Source organism: Eutrema salsugineum, unplaced genomic scaffold (genome assembly GCF_000478725.1).
Source record: "Eutrema salsugineum unplaced genomic scaffold, Eutsalg1_0 scaffold_4, whole genome shotgun sequence".
Classification (NCBI taxonomy): Eukaryota; Viridiplantae; Streptophyta; class Magnoliopsida; order Brassicales; family Brassicaceae; genus Eutrema; species Eutrema salsugineum.
Window position 1 is genome coordinate 7234727 of NW_006256686.1, and position 20461 is coordinate 7255187.

At 35.6% G+C, this 20461-nt stretch overlaps 3 protein-coding genes and 1 pseudogene across 3 annotated transcripts; all 4 read left to right on the top strand.

Moving 5' to 3' along the window:
• Window positions 1-2354: 2354 nt before the first annotated feature.
• Window positions 2355-5212, top strand: LOC18013720 (beta-amylase 1, chloroplastic). The gene is made up of 4 exons (XM_006418707.2): window positions 2355-2968; window positions 3670-3880; window positions 4001-4111; window positions 4193-5212. The coding sequence occupies exons 1-4, from the start codon at window positions 2355-2357 to the stop codon at window positions 5003-5005; spliced, it is 1749 nt and encodes a 582-aa protein (XP_006418770.1). The 3' UTR covers window positions 5006-5212.
• A 1731-nt stretch (window positions 5213-6943) lies between these two features.
• Window positions 6944-7991, top strand: LOC18013721 (E3 ubiquitin-protein ligase BRE1A). The gene is made up of 2 exons (XM_006418708.2): window positions 6944-7492; window positions 7564-7991. The coding sequence occupies exons 1-2, from the start codon at window positions 6988-6990 to the stop codon at window positions 7842-7844; spliced, it is 786 nt and encodes a 261-aa protein (XP_006418771.1). The 5' UTR covers window positions 6944-6987; the 3' UTR covers window positions 7845-7991.
• A 974-nt stretch (window positions 7992-8965) lies between these two features.
• On the top strand, window positions 8966-12476 carry LOC18013722 (dihydroxy-acid dehydratase, chloroplastic). Its single transcript, XM_006418709.2, has 14 exons — window positions 8966-9484; window positions 9600-9671; window positions 9784-9831; window positions 9989-10143; window positions 10296-10490; window positions 10567-10678; window positions 10824-10893; window positions 10988-11046; window positions 11165-11288; window positions 11382-11452; window positions 11528-11629; window positions 11730-11810; window positions 11916-12074; window positions 12186-12476. Exons 1-14 carry the CDS (start codon window positions 8966-8968, stop codon window positions 12234-12236), a joined length of 1818 nt encoding a protein of 605 aa, XP_006418772.1. The 3' UTR covers window positions 12237-12476.
• Window positions 12477-13375: 899 nt separating this feature from the next.
• LOC18013616 lies at window positions 13376-14398 on the top strand (annotated as a pseudogene).
• Window positions 14399-20461: the final 6063 nt, after the last annotated feature.

Sequence of the window (20461 nt, forward strand, 5' to 3'; positions counted from 1 at the left end):
GGTCAACTACAAAAATAACCTCTTTTCTTTCGTAGACTTCTTAAGCCTTCAAATGAAGTCTATTATGCTTTTTTTTTGTTTTCAAAGGATATCGAGTAGACTTCTCGTGAGGTTTAATGAAGTCTACTTTTAAAAGTCAATTGCAAAAATAACCTTATGTTGACTAGTAGACTTCAGTATACTTCACGAGAAGTCTACTTTCGCGATATGAAAACTGAAATATGGAGAAATTGAAGTGCGACGATTACCTTTAACAAAATTGAGTTCGGCTACAGTTCTTTTAAGCACCCAGAACTCAGGATTTTACCAAAAATAAGCAACCCAGATGTTAAGTAACCAGAAATCACCAAAAATGCATGACTTTTGGCATTGTAACTTAACCCAGATGTTTTGGAGAAGAAATTATGAAAGAATGAGGAAGGTTATGAGTGAATGAGCTCAAATCTTTACTTATTACAGCTTTAAAATTGGTTGAGAAGCATTTATTCCATTTTCATGGTTCTTCATGGTGGTTGAAGAAATTGAAGAAGATGGCATTCTCGTAATAAAAAGGTTTTTAGAAGGTCCAAGGAGACTTTAGCCAAATTAAAGAAAAATCGAAATAATAGATGTATAATGACATTTTCGTTAATAGTTTAAGTGGGAAGGATAAAATTGTGAGAAAATGGCAAAAGTTGGAGAGAAAAAAAAAAGGTTAGTTTGGTGTTTGACTTTGAAATATGGGTTAAATCTGAAACTTTTTCTTTTTTTTCACCACTTAAATCCTTTCAGGGTAACTGTTCATTGGATTATGATTGTTAATATGTGTTTTTTTTTAGATTAAGGCATTCTTTGTATTTATCTGTCTTAGATTGTAGTGAAAGCACTTTGCGTTTCTTAAAGATTAAGGTATTCGTTTCATTTTTTCTTTCAGGTGGTTGGATTAAAATCACAATAAGATCAATTTCCCGAAGAAAAGAAAGAATGTTGATAACGCAATTAAGAAATATAAGTGTATTATTTGGATCTAGAACCGGATCAACTCCTTCAAAAATCTTCTTTGATCGCGTGGGGTGGAATAATAATTCAAAACAATTTGGCCATCTTTACCAGGTTCTACTTGGATTCTATATTTTTATTTCGTGCAAATGATGTTATTTACAGTTAAAGTATCCAACTATCCACTATGATATCTTATTTGTTGCTCAAAGTTGTATGTATATGCGTATTATAATATTATTTCATGCGTAGACATCCATGACAAGCCAAAATGAATTAAGGATTGTGCAAACCAGTCAAGGTTCTAAACACTAACTATTTCTATGATTTAGTCGTGACTATATTTCTCTGTTAACAACTATAGATTCTGTAAATTACGATCATACGAGTAATCCTTACATTTATCACAACCTGGTTCATCTAAAAAAAAAGCTTTGCCCCAAAATGGAGCCAGCACTCTTTCTTAATTATCTATTCGTGAGCAAAAATCATTTTCTTATTTTTACGTTCCTGACTATTACGTCATTTAAAATTTTAAATCTTTGGAAACAAACAAAGAGTAGTTGTGAGTCACTTCTTTTTTATTTTTTAGACGGTTCATAGCCAAAGTGTTTTGGCTCAACTTCAATCGCTTGTTTAATCGATAACATTGCGAGAATCTCATTCACAAATCATTTATTCGTTAGTTATCAATCATAATCTAATATTATTTAAACTTATATGAGACCTTAACAACTATTCATATTTGCTCTATTAATCTATTCGTATATAAGATTTAGTTACAGAAGCAACCGAGATGAAACGTACATTTCATGAAAGAAAACGTTATAATAACCATCACCATCCCCGTTTTCTTTTAAGAAAAAACGCTTTTCTCCTAGATATAAACCGTGAAAAAAAAAGTATTGTAATTTTAACAATAAAAACAAATTTAACAATATTTGGTCCCCAATCTTTCACCACAAAATATATTTCTGAGCTTAGACAAAAAAAAATAAAACATATTTATGAGGTTATAAGCGCGTCTGCTGGAAAGTTCACGCGCACTGTTCACATCACCGTCCATTTTGAGCTCTGACACTAATCCAGAGATCTCAACGTGTCTTTATCCACATCGTACGTTTATACACGTGTCGTTCGATTAACGATTCAATCAAAGATTATTTTAATCTTATCCTTTTTATGCTTCCCTATAAATATCTTCCCTGTTCTTCTTCCTCTCCAGATCTCTTCTTTGTCACTTAGAAAAAAACTCAAAAATCTCAAGTTTCTGATTTCATTATTGATTCTCATCAGATTTCAAAAAAAAGAGAAAACCAAGTTTCTGATCTTCTGAATTCGTTTTTCTCGGGAAAAATTAGCAGAGATAGAGAGAAATGGCGCTAAATTTATCTCATCAGCTCGGAACACTTGCCGGAACTCCGATCAAATCCGGCGAAATGACGGCACCGTCGGCCGATTCATCGTTATCGGTTTCACCACCGTCGGCGATGATGCCTAAAGCCATGAATCTGAACTACAAGGCTCACGGAATGGATCCGAATAGAAACGTATCGCCGCCGATGAGTCCGGTTCTGAGGTCGAATCGAGCGGATCTGTCGGTGGCGTGTAAAGCTTTCGCGGTGGAGAGTACAGTCTCAGGGTTTGAGACTATGGAGGAACAAAGAACGTACAAAGAAGGAGGGATTACGGGAAAAAAGGAGAACGGAGGAGTTCCGGTTTTCGTTATGATGCCGCTTGATAGTGTGACGATGGGGAACACGGTGAATCGGAGGAAAGCTATGAAAGCGAGTCTTCAGGCGTTGAAGAGTGCTGGTGTGGAAGGAATCATGATCGATGTTTGGTGGGGTTTGGTGGAGAGGGAATCTCCCGGAGCTTACAATTGGGGAGGTTACAGTGAGCTGCTTGAGATGGCGAAGAAGCTTGGACTCAAGGTTCAGGCTGTTATGTCTTTTCATCAGTGCGGTGGCAACGTCGGTGACTCCGTCACGTACGTACTTATCTTCCTCTATCTCTTGTGTGCACTGAATTGGATTTACAGAGATTCTATGGTTGTTTAGTTTCATTAGGAAGAATCTCTATTATGAAGAGGAAGATCTTTTCCATTTTTGAGGAATTTTCAGAATTAGATTGACCTGAAGTAGGATTTGAGGCTTGAGAAATTGCAGATTATGATCGATTTGGGAATAGTTTATTGAAATTTTGGGTAGGCAAAATTGTTTCTTCGCTTCATTGATTAACGGAGTAACGTGCACGGGAATTGCGTTGACACGTGATGACACAATGTTCTAGAGGATAGTGATAGGTTCAAGAGTGTAAGAACCACACATCTTCTTCTTTGTTTGCTTGAGCGTCTCTAATTAAAAGATTATGTTTACTTGTTCGTCTTTTTCTCCCTTGTTCTTCTTACGAGATTTTTAGCTCCTTTTAGGCCTATTCTTGTATTCTTTTGTATTTCCTCACCGGTCTTGTGTCTCTTTCAAGATTGATTAAAGAAGATGGAATCTGTAGTCAAAGACGTTTCTTTTGGATTGGACCAATGATTTATTTGTTGTCTTCAGCATAGACTTAAGTTCATGTATTTTTTACAAGGATGAAGTCACTGTCTTGTAATTCACTACTTGTCTTGTAATTCACTACTGAGATTTGGTGTGTTCTAATTCAGAAAACTTTTATTTTCATCTTCTACAGTATTCCTCTGCCTCAGTGGGTTGTTGAAGAGGTTGACAAGGACCCAGACCTTGCATACACTGATCAGTGGGGAAGAAGGAACCACGAGTACATATCACTTGGCGCTGATACACTCCCAGTTCTAAAAGGTCGAACCCCCGTGCAATGCTATTCGGATTTCATGCGTGCTTTCAGAGACAACTTCAAGCATCTTCTTGGAGACACCATTGTGGTAATTGCAGCTTCTCTTTACACATGTCGTGTTTCATGTCAGAACATGCCTCTTTGACTGTCTCTGTTTCTCTATGATGTTTGGTTGGATAATTGACTTTGGATTGAAATCGTTTTTCAGGAAATACAAGTGGGAATGGGACCAGCAGGGGAGCTGCGTTACCCTTCGTACCCGGAGCAGAACGGGACATGGAAATTCCCAGGGATTGGAGCCTTCCAGTGCTATGACAAGGTAATTACCACAAATCACACACATGAATCGCCTCTCTGATTCATTAGATGTAATACTAAAATTTTGTTTTACTTGCTCCAGTACTCATTAAGCAGCTTGAAAGCGGCAGCTGAGGCTTACGGGAAGCCAGAATGGGGCGGTACTGGCCCAACCGATGCTGGTCACTACAATAACTGGCCTGAAGACACTCAGTTTTTCAAAAAAGAAGACGGTGGTTGGAACACAGAGTATGGGGAGTTCTTCCTCACATGGTACTCCCAGATGCTACTCGATCACGGCGAGCGAATCCTATCCTCAGCCAAATCGATCTTCGAAAACAGAGGTGTCAAAATATCAGTCAAAATCGCCGGAATCCACTGGCACTACGGGACACGCTCACACGCACCTGAGCTCACGGCAGGATACTACAACACAAGGTTCAGAGACGGATACCTCCCTATAGCCCAAATGTTAGCCAGACACAACGCGATATTCAACTTCACGTGTATCGAGATGAGAGACCATGAGCAGCCTCAAGACGCGCTTTGTGCACCGGAGAAGCTAGTGAACCAGGTGGCTCTAGCCACACTGGCTGCAGAAGTTCCTTTAGCTGGCGAGAACGCGTTGCCTAGGTACGATGACTACGCGCACGAGCAGATCCTCAAGGCGTCCGCGTTGAGCTTTGATCAGAACAGCGAGGGAGAGAATCGAGAGATGTGCGCGTTTACTTACCTGAGGATGAATCCGGAGCTGTTTCAGGCGGATAATTGGGGGAAGTTTGTAGGGTTTGTGAAGAAAATGAGTGAAGGGAGAGACTCTCATAGGTGTTGGGAAGAGGTGGAGCGTGAAGCTGAGCACTTTGTGCACGTTACTCAGCCACTGGTTCAAGAAGCTGCAGTTGCTCTCACTCACTAAAGAAATGACATTGTTCGTTGTTTATATTTGTATGCGATATAAGGAAATGACTATGTGATGATGCCGAAAAATATGTTTAGGCTAAGTTTGTGTATGTATGGTTAGTAAAAACATGAAATGTGTCACAACTCTTGGTTTTTTTTGGTCAGGTTGTGGCATTGTACTACTGCTACTAATATATGCTAAAAAAGTATATGTACAAAACTACAAAACTTTCTCCCTTTTTTTCTTTCGTATGGTAATGTTGATCAATATACCATGAAGAAGATGTTCTAAAGCATTTGTATGATATTACATAAAATTATGAATGTTTAAAATGATTGATGAATGGGGTATTGTGCGTTGATATATCATGCGTAAAACTTATAAGTTATAACAATACTTGCAAAACGATGCCTTCTTAATGTTGCTTGAACGTTGGAGTGTCTGTATCAAATGTTAAGTGAATTGAGAATTTGATATGTTTCGATTTAGTGAATGTAAAATGGAGAAACTGAGACTGTAAAATAGCTTTGGTTCCACGTTCAATTCTATCGTTTAAACAAACCTTATGGATGTATATTAACAGGAGAAAAAATTTGGTGGAAATGGGTACTCTTCTGAATTTTTTTTCCCTTTTTTTTTACTATGAAAACATAGGAAAAAGTTTCATCCAATTCCACATTAAAAAAAATTATTTGTTCACAAAAGTTTTAAAAATGGTTCCTTTACTATTTTCAAGAGAAATAAGCCTCTATCATCCCAAATTCACTCACCTCTATTCCATTTATTGCTCACTATTATGGAACCTATGTGTGAGTCATTTATGCACTTAGGCTTTGGTCCGAACGTTTTATTCATGGTGAATTTGTAGAAAAAAAACTTAGAATGGACTAGTTAAATGAAATCTAATAAAGAATACCTATTCATAGATTGTGTCAGAGTTTTTTTTTGTCGTCAGATTGTGTCAGTGGTTACTACACTGGTTTGTGGTGTTCATTCTTCAGATTCTGAAGAAATTACTGGCAAAAAACACAAAACCAAGTTCTTAATCTCCTACGTTTACTGTACCATTATAAGTAGATTAAGATCATCCAAAATTAACAAGCTATTTTTTTTTTACCAAGTTCCTTAATCAATGTTTTCACCAAAAGAACGACTATAATCAGGGAGACAGAACACTAAGCACTAATTAATTATCCTTCTAATTAATGGAAAAGATTATAGAACTGTACAAAATGAGAATAATTAAAAACAGAGAGCCGGGTTAATAGGGAAGTTCACGTGAAGGGACAGCTTAACCCAGCCAAACAAAGATACTAAATTCTCTCATTCTCAGAAACAAAAAACATGGGACCAACCTAATCGTTTAATTGATTATGTGGCTGTAAAACCAAAAACCTATTAACTATTCATATGAATAAGGTTGTGATTAGACAACAGTCTAACTTTTGTCTCTTCCTCTAAATGATTAAGTTGACCCTTGAGCCACTCAAAAACAGGTATGTCTATTCACCTCCTAATGTGAGATCTAAACATAGATTGTCTCTTTTTTTTTTAAGACTTGTGAGTTGTGACTATGTAAACTGATTAGTAATATGAAGAGAAGACTTAATAGAGTATATATAGAGTTATAGAGAGAGGGATGGGTCCAAATAGTTGAATATGGACCATGTGAAAAAAACAAAGAAAGCCCACAACATTAATTGGTAAATGGATGAGAATATGGTGTTGTAGTTTTCCATGTCCTTAAACCTAATCTTTTAACACAATATTTCCACCTTCCTTTCTGACATCTCCCATCACTCTCCCTTCATAATTTATTCCATTCCACCAATTTTCAATTTAACTTTTTTAACTGTAGTCTTGTACACATGTGAGAGAAAAGTAGGCTAGAGAAATTACTGTTGTGAGATGCCTTTTTTTGGGAGGCCTTATATAAATATGGTAGAGTGGGCACTAGTGGAGCTTCTTCACTCAGAATTATGACTTCTCTTTATTGAATGAAGAGGAGCTCTCTACATCACGAGAACACATTCGAGAGAGAGAGAGAGAGAGACTTCTTCAGTAACATTCTTGTTTCATGTCCTAGGAAGAAATATCCACAAGATTTAGACATGGGTGGTTGCACAAGCAAGCAAGAGAGAAGAAGTATGAGAAGTGTCAAGGAGACTTCAACTGAAAAAAGCAGAGAAAGAAGAATCATGAGAAGAGAGATGGATGAGAGAGAGAAACTGCTGTTTGATCAGCTTAGAGAGGCAGAGAGAGAGTGGAGGAAAGAGAGGAAGAAGCTTAGAGAAGAAGTGAAGAGGCTAAGGAAGAAAGTGGAGGAGAGAGAGGAAGCAAAGGCAACAACAACAGAGGAGAGAGAGTATTGGAAATGGGTGATTGAGGAGATGTGTGTAGAGAGAGCTGTGAGAGATGAAGCCGTTGAGAAATGGAAACAACTCTACTTAGCTATCAAGAATGAGCTTGATCACCTCATCATCCACACAACTTCTTCCTCTGGTAAAAAATCAACTTAAATTCAGTTTTTGATTTTTAATAGAGTATGGATATTTGAAAGTGGGTTTTTGTAGGTGAGGCAATAATGCAAAGGACACTTGAGGAAGAAGAAGAAGAAGCATATAAGACAATGGAAGAATTGCGAGATGAAGTTAGAGTTAAGGAAGGTACAATAGAGACATTAAAAGAGAAAATAGCTTTGATGGATAGACAAAAGTATGAGAAGGAAAGAGAGATTGATATACTGAGACAGAGTCTGAGGATTCTCGGAAGCAAGAAGAATAAGAAGAAAGGAGCATCATTTGCATCACTGAATCTGCTGATTTTGAAGACCAAATGTGTAGAATGTACATAACACTTAAAAGTCAAATAAATAGTCTTCTACAACAGTGATCATATCTCACTCATCAGAGAATCTGATCCACAATGTCATATTACTTCACTTTTTGTTTGTTTACCTTTTTTTATATTGGAAGTAGCAGCACTACGAGTTCGAAAAGCACATGACGACACATAAAAGATTTTTAATAAATTATTAATGTTTGGTTATGTAAGATACTCACTCCTAGTAATGATGATCATGAAGACAGACATGAACCATTTCGTTTGCATATAAAGCATCTCTGCTTTCTCTTAATCTGTGCTCATACCACTGTAACATCAATCATCTCCACATAACTTCTAAATCACGATGATTTTTTATATTTTGTAAACACTGTTACATCATCATCAAAAATAAGTGATACAATCCTATTACAAAATAATGATTAAACGATTAAATTCTACTACTAGCAGCATTTGCAATTATAACGAAAAGCTCCACTAACAACGATTCCTATAATGAAAATCTTTTCGCAAAAAACGAATCCACGACGATTCCACCTCCATCACCCACGATGGACAACTCTGCAACATATGATATTACGACACTTTGGAACTTGTAATAAAGTTTTGCCTCTATTAATCCACATTTTTTAGGAATCGAACTCCATAATTGGTGTAGAAACTTTTAAACTCTTTAACCATTAGACCATGGGCTTCCAAAGTTCACAAGATGATTAACCAACCAATGACCATACCAACGACAGTCAGTTAGATTTCAGTTACGATATAAAATCGTTTCTTTTTCAATACAATTTTAAATTTTGGTAGGAATTATCTAAACCGGATCAAACACTCGATTTAACCGGATTTATTTTTCCCTTACTGGTTCTGACAAACGGCATCGTTTTGAAAAAACCACCAAAAAACCCTACTCTCTGTGTCTATCTGAATTTTGACAATATCTTCTCATTCCTTCCTTCCATTACCACGTTTCATTCGCTCACTCACTCTCAGACTTCAAACTTTTGTAAACGTGCCTCCCTCCACGACACTCCGCCGCAAAAACCCATTTCCAAAGTTTCAAACTTTCAATCCTTCAAACATTCCTTAAACCCTTTTTATTTGATCAAAATCTTCACTTCACACGCCGCAATGCACGCCACAATCTTCTCACCACGCGCCACTCTCTTCCCCTGTAAACCTCTCTCCAATGACCACTCTCGCCGCCGATCAACCTTCACCTGCTCCGTCCAACCCGTAACCGCCGATCCCTCCCCTCCTCCTACCGACTCCAAGAAGCTCAACAAGTACAGCTCGAGAATCACCGAGCCCAAATCGCAAGGCGGGTCACAAGCGATCCTACACGGCGTGGGCTTGTCCGACGACGATTTGCTGAAACCCCAGATCGGGATTTCGTCGGTTTGGTACGAAGGAAACACCTGCAACATGCATTTGCTTCAGTTGTCTGAGGCTGTGAAGGAAGGAGTGGAGAAAGCAGGGATGGTTGGGTTTAGATTCAATACGATTGGTGTGAGTGATGCTATCTCGATGGGGACGAGAGGGATGTGTTTCAGTCTTCAATCTAGAGATTTGATTGCTGATAGTATCGAGACTGTGATGAGCGCTCAATGGTATGATGGCAACATCTCTATTCCTGGTTGTGATAAAAATGTGAGCTTTTTTTTTTCTGTTTTTGTTTCTCTTCAAAATCCCTCTTTTTGTGATTGATTGTGTTGTATGAAGTTTCTCAGCTTCATGTTTATGTGATTTGTGTGGCAATTTTCAGATGCCTGGAACAATTATGGCCATGGGAAGGCTTAACAGACCAGGCATTATGGTTTATGGTGGAACCATCAAGGTACTATACTTTATCAAGTTTCTTAATTGACAAGCCAGCAGAGAGTTCTCTAAACCCTACACCCTTGTGGTTAGTTGGATTGATTATTCACCTTGCTTTGATTTTATTGCAGCCTGGCCATTTTGAAGAGAAGACATATGACATAGTATCTGCTTTCCAGGTATCTTTCTCTTCTTTCTGCTCTAGGCCTGATGATAAACACCTTTTTGTTTCTATGTGAAATGTTGTTACTTTCTGTTAAGCTTTTCAAATTTTGGGATAAGAGTCACTTTGGTGTCAAATCATTCTTATTCATGTTTTCCAATTTGTATTTTCAGTGTTATGGAGAATTTGTTAGTGGCTCTATAAGTGATGAACAGAGAAAGACTGTCCTTCATAATGCTTGTCCTGGAGCTGGAGCCTGTGGTGGCATGTACACAGCTAATACAATGGCTTCTGCAATCGAAGCCATGGGAATGTCCCTTCCTTACAGGTTAGATTTTCAACACTACAGGCCACATGATAAGATCATACACGCTCCCAGATTTATGCTTAATAGGAAATCTTAATCTGTATTTGTGTTATGCTTATTTCAAAAGTTTAAATATTTACTAGAACTTTTATGTGGTTCTTGTTTTTATGAAGCTCCTCGATACCTGCTGAAGACCCGTTGAAGCTGGACGAGTGCCGTTTAGCTGGAAAATATCTTCTAGAATTGCTAAAGATGGACTTGAAGCCCCGTGACATTATCACTCCAAAATCACTTCGTAATGCGATGGTTACCGTCATGGCTCTTGGGGGATCAACCAACGCTGTATTGCATCTAATTGCTATTGCGAGGTACCATGTTAATTTCTTTTGCTTATTATTATCACGTTTAACAATAGACAGAGGTGATAAACGAAAATTATTTCAGGTCTGTTGGTTTGGAGTTAACCCTTGACGATTTCCAGAAGGTCAGCGACGCTATTCCATTTCTAGCAGACCTTAAACCCAGTGGGAAATATGTTATGGAAGATATACACAAGGTACGGTTTTGGCAAATACCATTTTGCTTATTAGTTCTTTGGCAATATCATTTTGCTTATTAGTTCTTTGGCAATATCATTTTGCTTATTAGTTATGTGTTTTCTATTTGATCATTTTGAATATTTGTTGTTGTTTGATCTACAGATAGGTGGTACGCCAGCTGTTCTTCGTTATCTATTAGAGGCTGGATTCATGGATGGTGATTGCATCACAGGTATAAATGCTAAAACTGTTAGAAACTCATATTAACTTTTTGGCTTGATGTGAATTGCTTTATTAGACTCATATTCTTTTGCGTCTCCTAACAGTCACAGGGCAGACTTTGGCTCAAAATTTAGAAAACGTCCCTCGCTTACCAGAAGGCCAGGTTGGTTTATTTTGTAATGTTATTGGTTCTCTCATCAGAATCTACCGGCTATTTCTACTTGATTATGATGGATGTTATCTATACAATTGTCTAATTAAAATATTTCAAAATGTCTCAGGATATAATTAGACCTGTGTCAAACCCAATCAAGGAGACAGGACACATTCAGATTTTGAGAGGAGACCTTGCACCAGAAGGTTCTGTAGCAAAAATTACCGGCAAAGAAGGATTATATTTCTCTGGTAATGTTGGTTCACTCTTATTTATGCCTCCTTTAATCTTAACACTTTCCCATTTTTTAGGGCTTATATAATGGAACTATTTGTTTGTTTTAGGTCCCGCACTTGTATTTGAAGGAGAGGAATCTATGTTGGCTGCTATATCAGCAGACCCGGCGAGTTTTAAGGTAATTTCCTTTCTGATATGAAATATCTCAAGAGCTGGTTAATTCTACTATCTGCTGAGATGTATCGTGTTACAGGGAACAGTTGTTGTTATCAGAGGAGAAGGTCCTAAAGGAGGTCCAGGCATGCCTGAGATGTTGACACCGACAAGTGCAATAATGGGTGCTGGTCTTGGAAAGGTGTGATCACTATGACTGTGTTAGGAGACTTTTTTACTTAGCTTGATCAGATTTATCGTAGTGACCTGATTCTTTTTTATCTTGCTGTTGGATGCTGCAGGAATGTGCATTACTGACTGATGGTAGGTTCTCTGGTGGGTCACACGGTTTTGTTGTTGGCCACATATGCCCTGAAGCTCAGGTCTGTCTCTCTCTCTCTCTCTTCACTGGCTTGGCTTTACTAATCTTTCATATACTAAAACAGATATTAATGTGATTCTTTCCTGGTGTGTATTTATGTATGCAGGAAGGTGGACCAATAGGTCTGATAGAGAATGGAGACATAATCACAATTGACATCGGAAAGAAGAGAATAGACACGCGGGTCTCTCCCGAGGAATTGAACGAGCGTAGAAAGAAATGGACTGCTCCTGCGTACAAGGTTAACCGCGGAGTTCTATACAAGGTAAACTAATGAAACCACTACGTGTATGTTATGTAATGTATCGCTTCTTTTGTCGTTTGTCCTGAGTTGTTGCTAAAACAATGGTTGGATGATTGATGATTTCTAAAACAGTACATTAAGAACGTGCAATCGGCTTCAGCTGGATGCGTGACTGATGAGTAAGCGAGAGATCTCTGAGCTGTTTTGTGAAGGAGCAGCAGAAAAGCAGTGTGTGCTCATGAGGGAACGGCTTTTTGTTTTCTTTAGTGTTTATTATTTAGCTTTTGGATCATTTTGCTCTGTACTGTTCATGACTGATCATTAGCTATTTGCATGATTCGATTTAAGATTTTGTTTCTCTTATTGTCAAAATAAATAAAAACTTGATTGTAGTGTTGAGAATAAAGACAGATTTGCTGAAAATTCAAGTCCTTTTTTTTTTTTTTGACATCAGAGTTATATTAACAGACATTAGAGATTTAGAACCATAGCGTGAGTTTCTCTAACATATCAGATGAGCAAAATATTACAACAGTTTATTAGTTCTCATGTCTCACAAGAAAATCTTGCAAACAAAAATAAAACTATAATCTAACAAGATTTGGGATAAGAGAAGAAGAGACGTTAGCTTGGCCCTTGGTCTGCCCAGCATTGTATGATTGTTGCAAGTTCGACATGATTTTATCATTACTTTAACTTCTTTGAAGTGTGGTGTTTTTTTTTTTTTTGGGATGTTTGATTGGGCGGTTGATTTTTTTTTTGTTCTTTTGTGATGAGAAGTGTATTTTATAATGTTCTTTTTTTCTTGTTGATAATTCGGAGCATTGATTTTGTGGTGAAGAAAAATGAGTAAAGTTCGGTGGAGAGATTTCTTTTTGATATTATTTGACTTAATTTGTTTTTTTTGTTTTGTTAAAAGCTCAATAATTTATTTTTATTTATTTTAGTAGACAAAAATTTCACAAACCCAAAGAATCAAACATCACCGAAAAAGAAGAAGATTATGTCATTTATAAAAGAAAATCCTTGTTTTCAAGTTTCTGTAAAGTTTTATAACTAGGAAAAAAAAAGTCAAATAACATAGATGATTATGTGATTTTTAAAATCCTCTAATTTATTGCTTGAGGCCAATCAAGAGTCAGAGTCAAACTTCAAAGGCCCATTAAACCCATAACTGAATTAGGTTACAGCTATGTCATATATAGTAGAAAGTTCTTGTTTTCTTACGACTCAAGACAAAACTTCTTATTTAATTGAATTAGGTTAGTGTTTCTTTTTTTGTCTGAGCAAACCAACCGTGATTTCTTTCGATAAATCCATCAATGTCGTCACGAAAGAGGCAGAGGAAGACAACGACTACGAAGAACCCTACGCCAGGATCGAACCCAATCCCGTCACTTCCTAATGACCTAATCTTGAGCTGCTTGGCACGCGTGCCGAGATCGTATTACCCATATCTCTCCCTCGTCTCCAAGAGCTTTCGTTCTCTCCTTGCCTCACCGGAGCTATACAAGACCCGATCCCTTTTAGGCCGCACCGAGAGTTGTCTCTATTTGTGTCTACAGTTCTCTGCTGACCCTCACCCTCGCTTCTTCACTCTCTGCCGTAAACCTAAGAAGAAGAAGAAGAAAAAGCCAAGTGGCAATCTTCTGGCCTTAATCCCATCTCCATGTTCTCGCGCTATTCCTAGTTGGTCATGTCTCTTTGAGTTTGGTTCATTTATTTGGAATATCGGAGGATCCGTGGAGGACGGGCGTCTACATCGGCCTTCGAGCCTCTCGGTTCTACACTGTCATTCTCACACGTGGTGTGAGGCTCCAAGCATGCTGACGGAGATAAGGTGGTTACCTGTTGATTTACTTGGAAAGATTTATGTACAAGGAGATGATATAGATTCCTGCACCTCGATTGAGGTGGTCGACGAAAACACCCAAACTTGGGATTTTAAGCCCAGGTTTAACTGGGAGGAAGCCTTGGGTCTTACGCCTTCTTATTGCTGGATAGAGAACGTTAAGTACTGTTATTCTCATCATACACGAGAGTTCAAATGGTATGACATTAAGGACGAAATGTGGAAAAATTTGAAGGGTCTGCTAGGGCTACCAAAGTTTGCTCGTTCTGCTCAGGTTGGCTTGGCTAATTACGATGGAAAATTGACGGTTTTTTGGGACAAGGGCTCGCGTTCTACCGGCTATAAGAAGATGATTTGGTGTGCGGAGATTTCGCTTTAGAGGCGTGAAGGAGAAGGTGATGAGATTTGGGGGAAGGTTGAGTGGCTTGATGCTGTGCTTCCAGTCCCTGACTCATATAAGTTGGTGAATGTTCTTTCTGCTACACTTTGGTGAATGAAAATACTTGAATGTGGTTAGTCTGTAGTGGTTTGTGGGTACTATAACATTTATGTTGGATGATTATTGTGTCTTTTGTTTTTAACTGAATGTTATAAATTAAACATCATCATTTCACTTCTAAACTTTTGATGGATTAGCTTATTCCGTGCTGCTAAACGCCAATGAAGCCCTATTCTTATTCCAATTGAATAGAAAGGTTAAACTACCTTCATGGTGTTGGTATTTGTCTCACAAGCTCGAATGTGATGGAAACATTCTCTGATGCATAGTACATACTATGTTTTGTTTTTGAATGTGTCTTCTAATTGTGGAAAATAGTCCAACTCTACACTAGTTGAATGTGGTATACGCTACTTTAATAAATCATATTAATTCGAACACATCGACTTATATAATAGTCTAACATTTACACATACACATTTAACAAGATAAATACTCACTTTTTAACTCTTTTTGTTAACAACATTCGTAGATCAAGAACCAAAATGAGTTCTTCCAAAACAAAAGGAGAAGAAGCAATAATAGCTCTCCATGGCTTGTGCTTGCTTGCCTTGGGACTAGCTTCATAAGAGCATCATTATCCCTGAAACTTTTAATGAGTTTCTTAAGTGTTTTCTATTATTAAACATAGATTAAAAAACCTGCTTAAGAAATCTATTGTTTTTACTTGTACATTGGTAAAACCAATGATCTATCCAAGAACTCTTTCTGTCACCTAATGTTTTCCATATAGATAGATTTTCAGACAGATTTTCTTTATCCAAGTTTTAAAGCTTTCACCAAAGAGCGAAAGATAGAGAGAGAGTACCTCATTTCTCATCTGCATAAATCTCAATGTTATCTCTTGAACAACCTGAGAGTGCATAATCATGTGTCCAAACCAATTGATGTGCCAACCATTCTTTAAAATAATTTTGATTTGTAGTGAAATACCTGTGTTGATAGATCATTTCTTGGGAAAACGGCGTCGATAGACTTTCAACACATAATCTTTTAGACCTTCTTCCATCTTCGCGTAGGCAGAGTTGACAAAAGCTTTATCTCCATTTCCCTTGTCAGAAGCGTTCACCATCTGCTGAAGATTTAAACTGGGATTCTTTTTGTATCTACCTGTCGCAAGCAACCCAATGTCGTTTGGTTTAAGTTGAAACTTCACCGCCAACTTCAAAAATGCTGTGAACAACTTCAATCGAATGCAGATGATAGAAGGTACTTCCCATCCAGATTTTGTTAAGAAGTTGATGTCTTTATCAACGTTAAGCGCTTGGACATATGTCACCATTTGAGAGGTGAACTCCTCATGTGCCTCTACTTTGTTTAACCACCACAAGCTCCGAAGTTTGTACTGAAAAATCAGAAAAGAAAACTGTTAAAATGCGTAAAACAATGTGTTTAATATAGAGAAGTAATCAAATTTACACTGGTGAAGCATTCTTCATTATCAATGACCATTAGCCGATGTGTTCCATGTTCATCTTTTTTGACAAGTGTGTTGGCTGAATGTGCATCTGAACATCCAAAACGGATGTGAGTGATGCAACCTTTTGAATTTCTTCAGGAACTGTCTTCAAAAGAACATCAGAAGTGACTCCATCACTTTCAACAAACTTCACTAAACATCCAAAGCCATCCTTGGTGCGGATGAACACCGTTGGAGGAACACCGGATAATCCAGTGCATTCTGAAGAACTAGACCGGTGACCATGTAGAGGATGATCAAGTAGATAGGCAGCGACCTCTTTTTTGGCAGAATCTTCAAGTACATATGTCTTGAACAAGCATAAGAGATTGCCTGCCTCATCTTCAACTTCCAGAAGATGCATCTTGATCAAGTTTAGGGAAAATTTCTTCCAATCCAAACTCCATTTTCTGGAGAAACAAATCAAAGATATAAAGTGGTTTAAGAATCTGAAGCTGAAAAGAAACTTTGAAGAATGTTACTATATTCCATGGCAACCACGTTCGTATCCAAATCCAACTACAGAAACCCATATTATACAAACTGCAAAAGCCTTTTGAAAAACACGAGAGACCCCTAACACATTATATAGCTATAATACCTAAAATTCCACCAACAATTTTCGGCTCAAAGAACTAGAGATGAAGTCACGAAGAGTAAATTACCTGGGGATTTTGATTTTGACAAGGAGAATCGAAGACTTGAGCAGAGAAGTCAGCAGACGCGACGTTGAAGAAGCATTGAAAACGTGTAAGAGCTTGAGTTAGTCACCGGCTTTCCCGAGCTATTTCAACGACATGAACCATGATTAGAAAAAATAATGGTGGTCAATGAAGTCAAGCCGCTAAGAGAAGAGAATCAACAACAACTTTTAAGGGACGAACAGCAAAACGATTATACAAGAATTCCAACTTAGACCTCAGACTTCTAGTTCAAGTTTCACATACACAGGTGATTCAGATTCTTAGAAATTCCTCACGACAATATCCCCCTCGCCAGAGATCAGAGAGACGAAGAGGGAGAAGGGAAATTACCAGTTTCTCTGACAATGCCGTGGAAGAAGTAATCCTGAGGAGAAAATCGACGCCACGCGCAGCCGCGCAGAGAGAGAGAGAAAGAACGTCGACTAGATTCAGAAGGGGTTTAGGGGTTCACAGAACTCAATTGAATTTTTTTTTAAATAAACCCTTATGTTTATACATATTTCACGCATTCACCCCAAACGAATCGTTTAGTTATTATACCCCCTCCTTCCACCTTCCAATTTCACCCATTTGGAATTTTTTCATATACTCTGATGATATTTTATTAACTAGGTTTTGTACCTCCACGATATCGCAGAGTAAATAAAATATATTAAATGTTTAATTATTTTAAATGGTTATAAGTGAACATAAAATATAATAAAAAGTGATAACACACTTAGCCGAAAGTATCCAATTTTTTTTTTTTAAAAAAAATTAGTAATATAAAAAATAGAGAGATATAGCTTTATAGAATTAAAAAATCTAAAGATAGAATGAAACCATATAGAGAAATTACCACACATTTCCATTTGAATTCATAATTTAGAATTAATGTACAGTATAACCTCTATAAATTAATACTCGATAAATTAATACATCGATAAATTAATACATTTCTTAGATCTCAAATTAGTTTTTTAAGCTAATTTTAATATTGATAAATTAATAATTCAATAAATTAATAAAATATTACAGTCCCGACATTATTAATTTATAGAGATTTTACTGTAAATGTATAACCAACCCAGCATATACATCCATATAAAATATAAAAAACAAGTACTCCTAATTTTGGTTTGTGTTATTTGGATTGGATATCTAAAAATCCCAAACTAAATCCGATATCTAGAATAATATTTTTGGTTTATTTCTAGATTTTATATTTTACAACATCAAGAAATGGCTTTCTTTTATTTCAAGATTTTTCAAATTAGTTTTTTTTATCTATTACAATTAACATTAAAAAATTATTTTATATGTTATTGTTCTTTTTTAAAATATACAATAATTAAACCTAATATAACATCTAAACAACGCAAATTAAATTAGATCTATATACTTATTTTTGTAGTGATTTGCATGCTTATGAGTCGCGCTCATAGTAATTTTCACAGTGTTTCGGTACGTGTTAGTTCTAGAATGAATTTTAGCTGCAAAAAGATATTTTACCCTATTTACCGATGTGCCATTTTTTTGGTTCTTATCTGATGATGTGTTAAAAATAACTTAAAACAAGCCATTAATGCTTTATTTTGCTGTCAAATCAAACCATTTCTAAATATTTATAACACCGAAAGTTCGTAAAAATTTAAAAGAAAAATTTTAAATTAATAAATAGAATGTCTAATGGAATGATGGTATTTGTGGTGTATAAATTAGTGTATTTGACTTCAAATGTTTTAGTATAAATATGTACATGATTTCTCTTTAATTCTCTCACACCCTTTCTAAATTGTTTAAGTCTTTCTTCTTCTTCAAATGAGTTCGTACGATACCTCAAAAAACTACGTTTTATATACATGGAACAGCGATCAAAGGATTTTAAACTATTTAAACTAAATTATTTGGATATTAATATGTTTTTATCTACATTCTTCTATACTATTTTCACGATCATGTCTTCAAACATTAAAATGTATGAAAATCTAATAAAAAATATATTCAATCATAAAAAAAAAATTACTTCAAACTACTATAAGATTTTTAAAACAATAAAATGGAAAATTTTATCAATCCACGCAAGGCGTGGACAAGTTCACTAGTTTAAGTTTATTTTGGTCAAATTATTTATGATGCAAATAATTTAAATTTAATCTAAAACATAAAAACTTTGATACAAATTTTATGTAGATAATTTTTTTTGAATATTTCTAAAACCAAATAACTCAAATCCAACTCAAATTCCTAAGAAACCCAATCCAAAACTTGGATTGACCACCCCTAGTTAAAATCTCCAAACTAGAAAATTCAAATTCTCCTAGTGAAAAATTATATAGGAGAAAAAAAATCAAATTTCTCATTATCTGTAAAAAAAAATTCAGAAAAGATTTGGATTTCAAACAATTAAAAATAGTTTTCATATATAGTAAATCAATACTAGGATATCGGCTAGCACGCATGGTGAGGACTTGAACGTTTTTTCTAAAAATAAGAATGGTTACTGGATTCTGTTAAGTATATTGGGCTGATGTTAAGTATATTTGTAGATTGTAATTTGGGTTCTGATGGGCTTATGTTTGCGGTTTATTCTTATATATATTATATTTATATTGAATGAAGGGAATAAAGCTGAAGATTACATCTAATGGTGGAAGTATGTTTCATTTATTTTGTTTAAAAATATTAGACAATATATATACTGAAGAACAAAATTTGATTGTAATTTAGATAACGATGAATTAATTCAACAAAATGCATCTTCTTTGATAATCAATGGGAATTAGGTTAAATGTTATTTAATTGGTTTTAATTATAAAAGAGTTTTAGGGAAATATGAAAGCACACAGAAAAAAATGAAAAGTGATCATTCTCTATTTACTCTATAAAATAAATAATATAAGAAAAAAAATTCCAAGTAACCAACAATAAATTATTTCAGTGATAGACAACCACTTCTAAACTCTTCTTCTGATCCGATCTTCTGAGAGATGCACAAAAAATATATGTACATCCAAAAAATATATGTACATCAAAGAAAAATATATATTTTCCTTACATCAAATTTTTTTTGTCTGTGAGCACTTGACAGGAAATACATTGTCAGGATTTTCTACTAAATTAAAAAGAGAATATGACTGTATATTTCTTGGAGAGTGAGATTCAAATAATTTTGAAAATTTTGAAAACCAGATTGTATAACGAATATAATCCTATTAACTAGAAATCAAAATGTTTTTCTATAATGTTTTTCCTGTTTAACCACAAATTTAGTTTCACTTTCATTTATCGTAAGCACTTTACTTGGGAAATATAATTGTTATATATGTACATGACATTTTAAATTTTTAAAATTCAAAATTTTTAAAATTCATTTGTAGTTTTGAGATACTGTGAGATATTTCTTTTGATTAGAAAATTAAATTTACGAATAGACCACATAAATCTAACTTCCAATTTACTTTATTAACGGTATATCTTAAGTACTGGCTGATTCTCTGATCACGATGGTAGAATATTAAATTTATGAAAAGTTAATATAGCTGCTTTTTTGGCTCTCGTATTAATTTTGTAATATCAAAAGGGTGAAAATGTAGTATTTATGTTTTTAAATATAATTCAACTAAGTAATTGATAAATTACCGCTTTGCATTCTCAAAACATTGAAGACGACTAAACATATCTAAAAGGGAGTAACTAACTGAAAGAAAGATTAGACATACAATTACCAAAATAAAACTAAGATAGAAATTTAAACGTAATCGAATGGGAAACTCCCTTGCATAGCATGCTTATTTGAAAGTATCGTTTAGAATATCATTAAAATCATGATATCTCATTACAAAAAAAACAATCGATTACCATCGAAATGTTACATTGATTTATATTGACATAAATTTACGCAAATGTTTACGT

What these genes read in the sequence shown, in the direction of transcription:
- LOC18013721 (XM_006418708.2), top strand. Translation starts at nt 6,988, where the DNA reads ATGAAGAGGAGCTCTCTACATCACGAGAACACATTCGAGAGAGAGAGA. An exon ending in CCACACAACTTCTTCCTCTG is followed by an intron (nt 7,493 to 7,563) that starts GTAAAAAATCAA and finishes GGGTTTTTGTAG; the next exon opens with GTGAGGCAATAATGCAAAGG.
- LOC18013720 (XM_006418707.2), top strand. Translation starts at nt 2,355, where the DNA reads ATGGCGCTAAATTTATCTCATCAGCTCGGAACACTTGCCGGAACTCCG. An exon ending in TTCTTGGAGACACCATTGTG is followed by an intron (nt 3,881 to 4,000) that starts GTAATTGCAGCT and finishes ATCGTTTTTCAG; the next exon opens with GAAATACAAGTGGGAATGGG. An exon ending in CCTTCCAGTGCTATGACAAG is followed by an intron (nt 4,112 to 4,192) that starts GTAATTACCACA and finishes TACTTGCTCCAG; the next exon opens with TACTCATTAAGCAGCTTGAA.
- LOC18013722 (XM_006418709.2), top strand. Translation starts at nt 8,966, where the DNA reads ATGCACGCCACAATCTTCTCACCACGCGCCACTCTCTTCCCCTGTAAA. An exon ending in ACATAGTATCTGCTTTCCAG is followed by an intron (nt 9,832 to 9,988) that starts GTATCTTTCTCT and finishes TTGTATTTTCAG; the next exon opens with TGTTATGGAGAATTTGTTAG. An exon ending in CATCTAATTGCTATTGCGAG is followed by an intron (nt 10,491 to 10,566) that starts GTACCATGTTAA and finishes AAATTATTTCAG; the next exon opens with GTCTGTTGGTTTGGAGTTAA.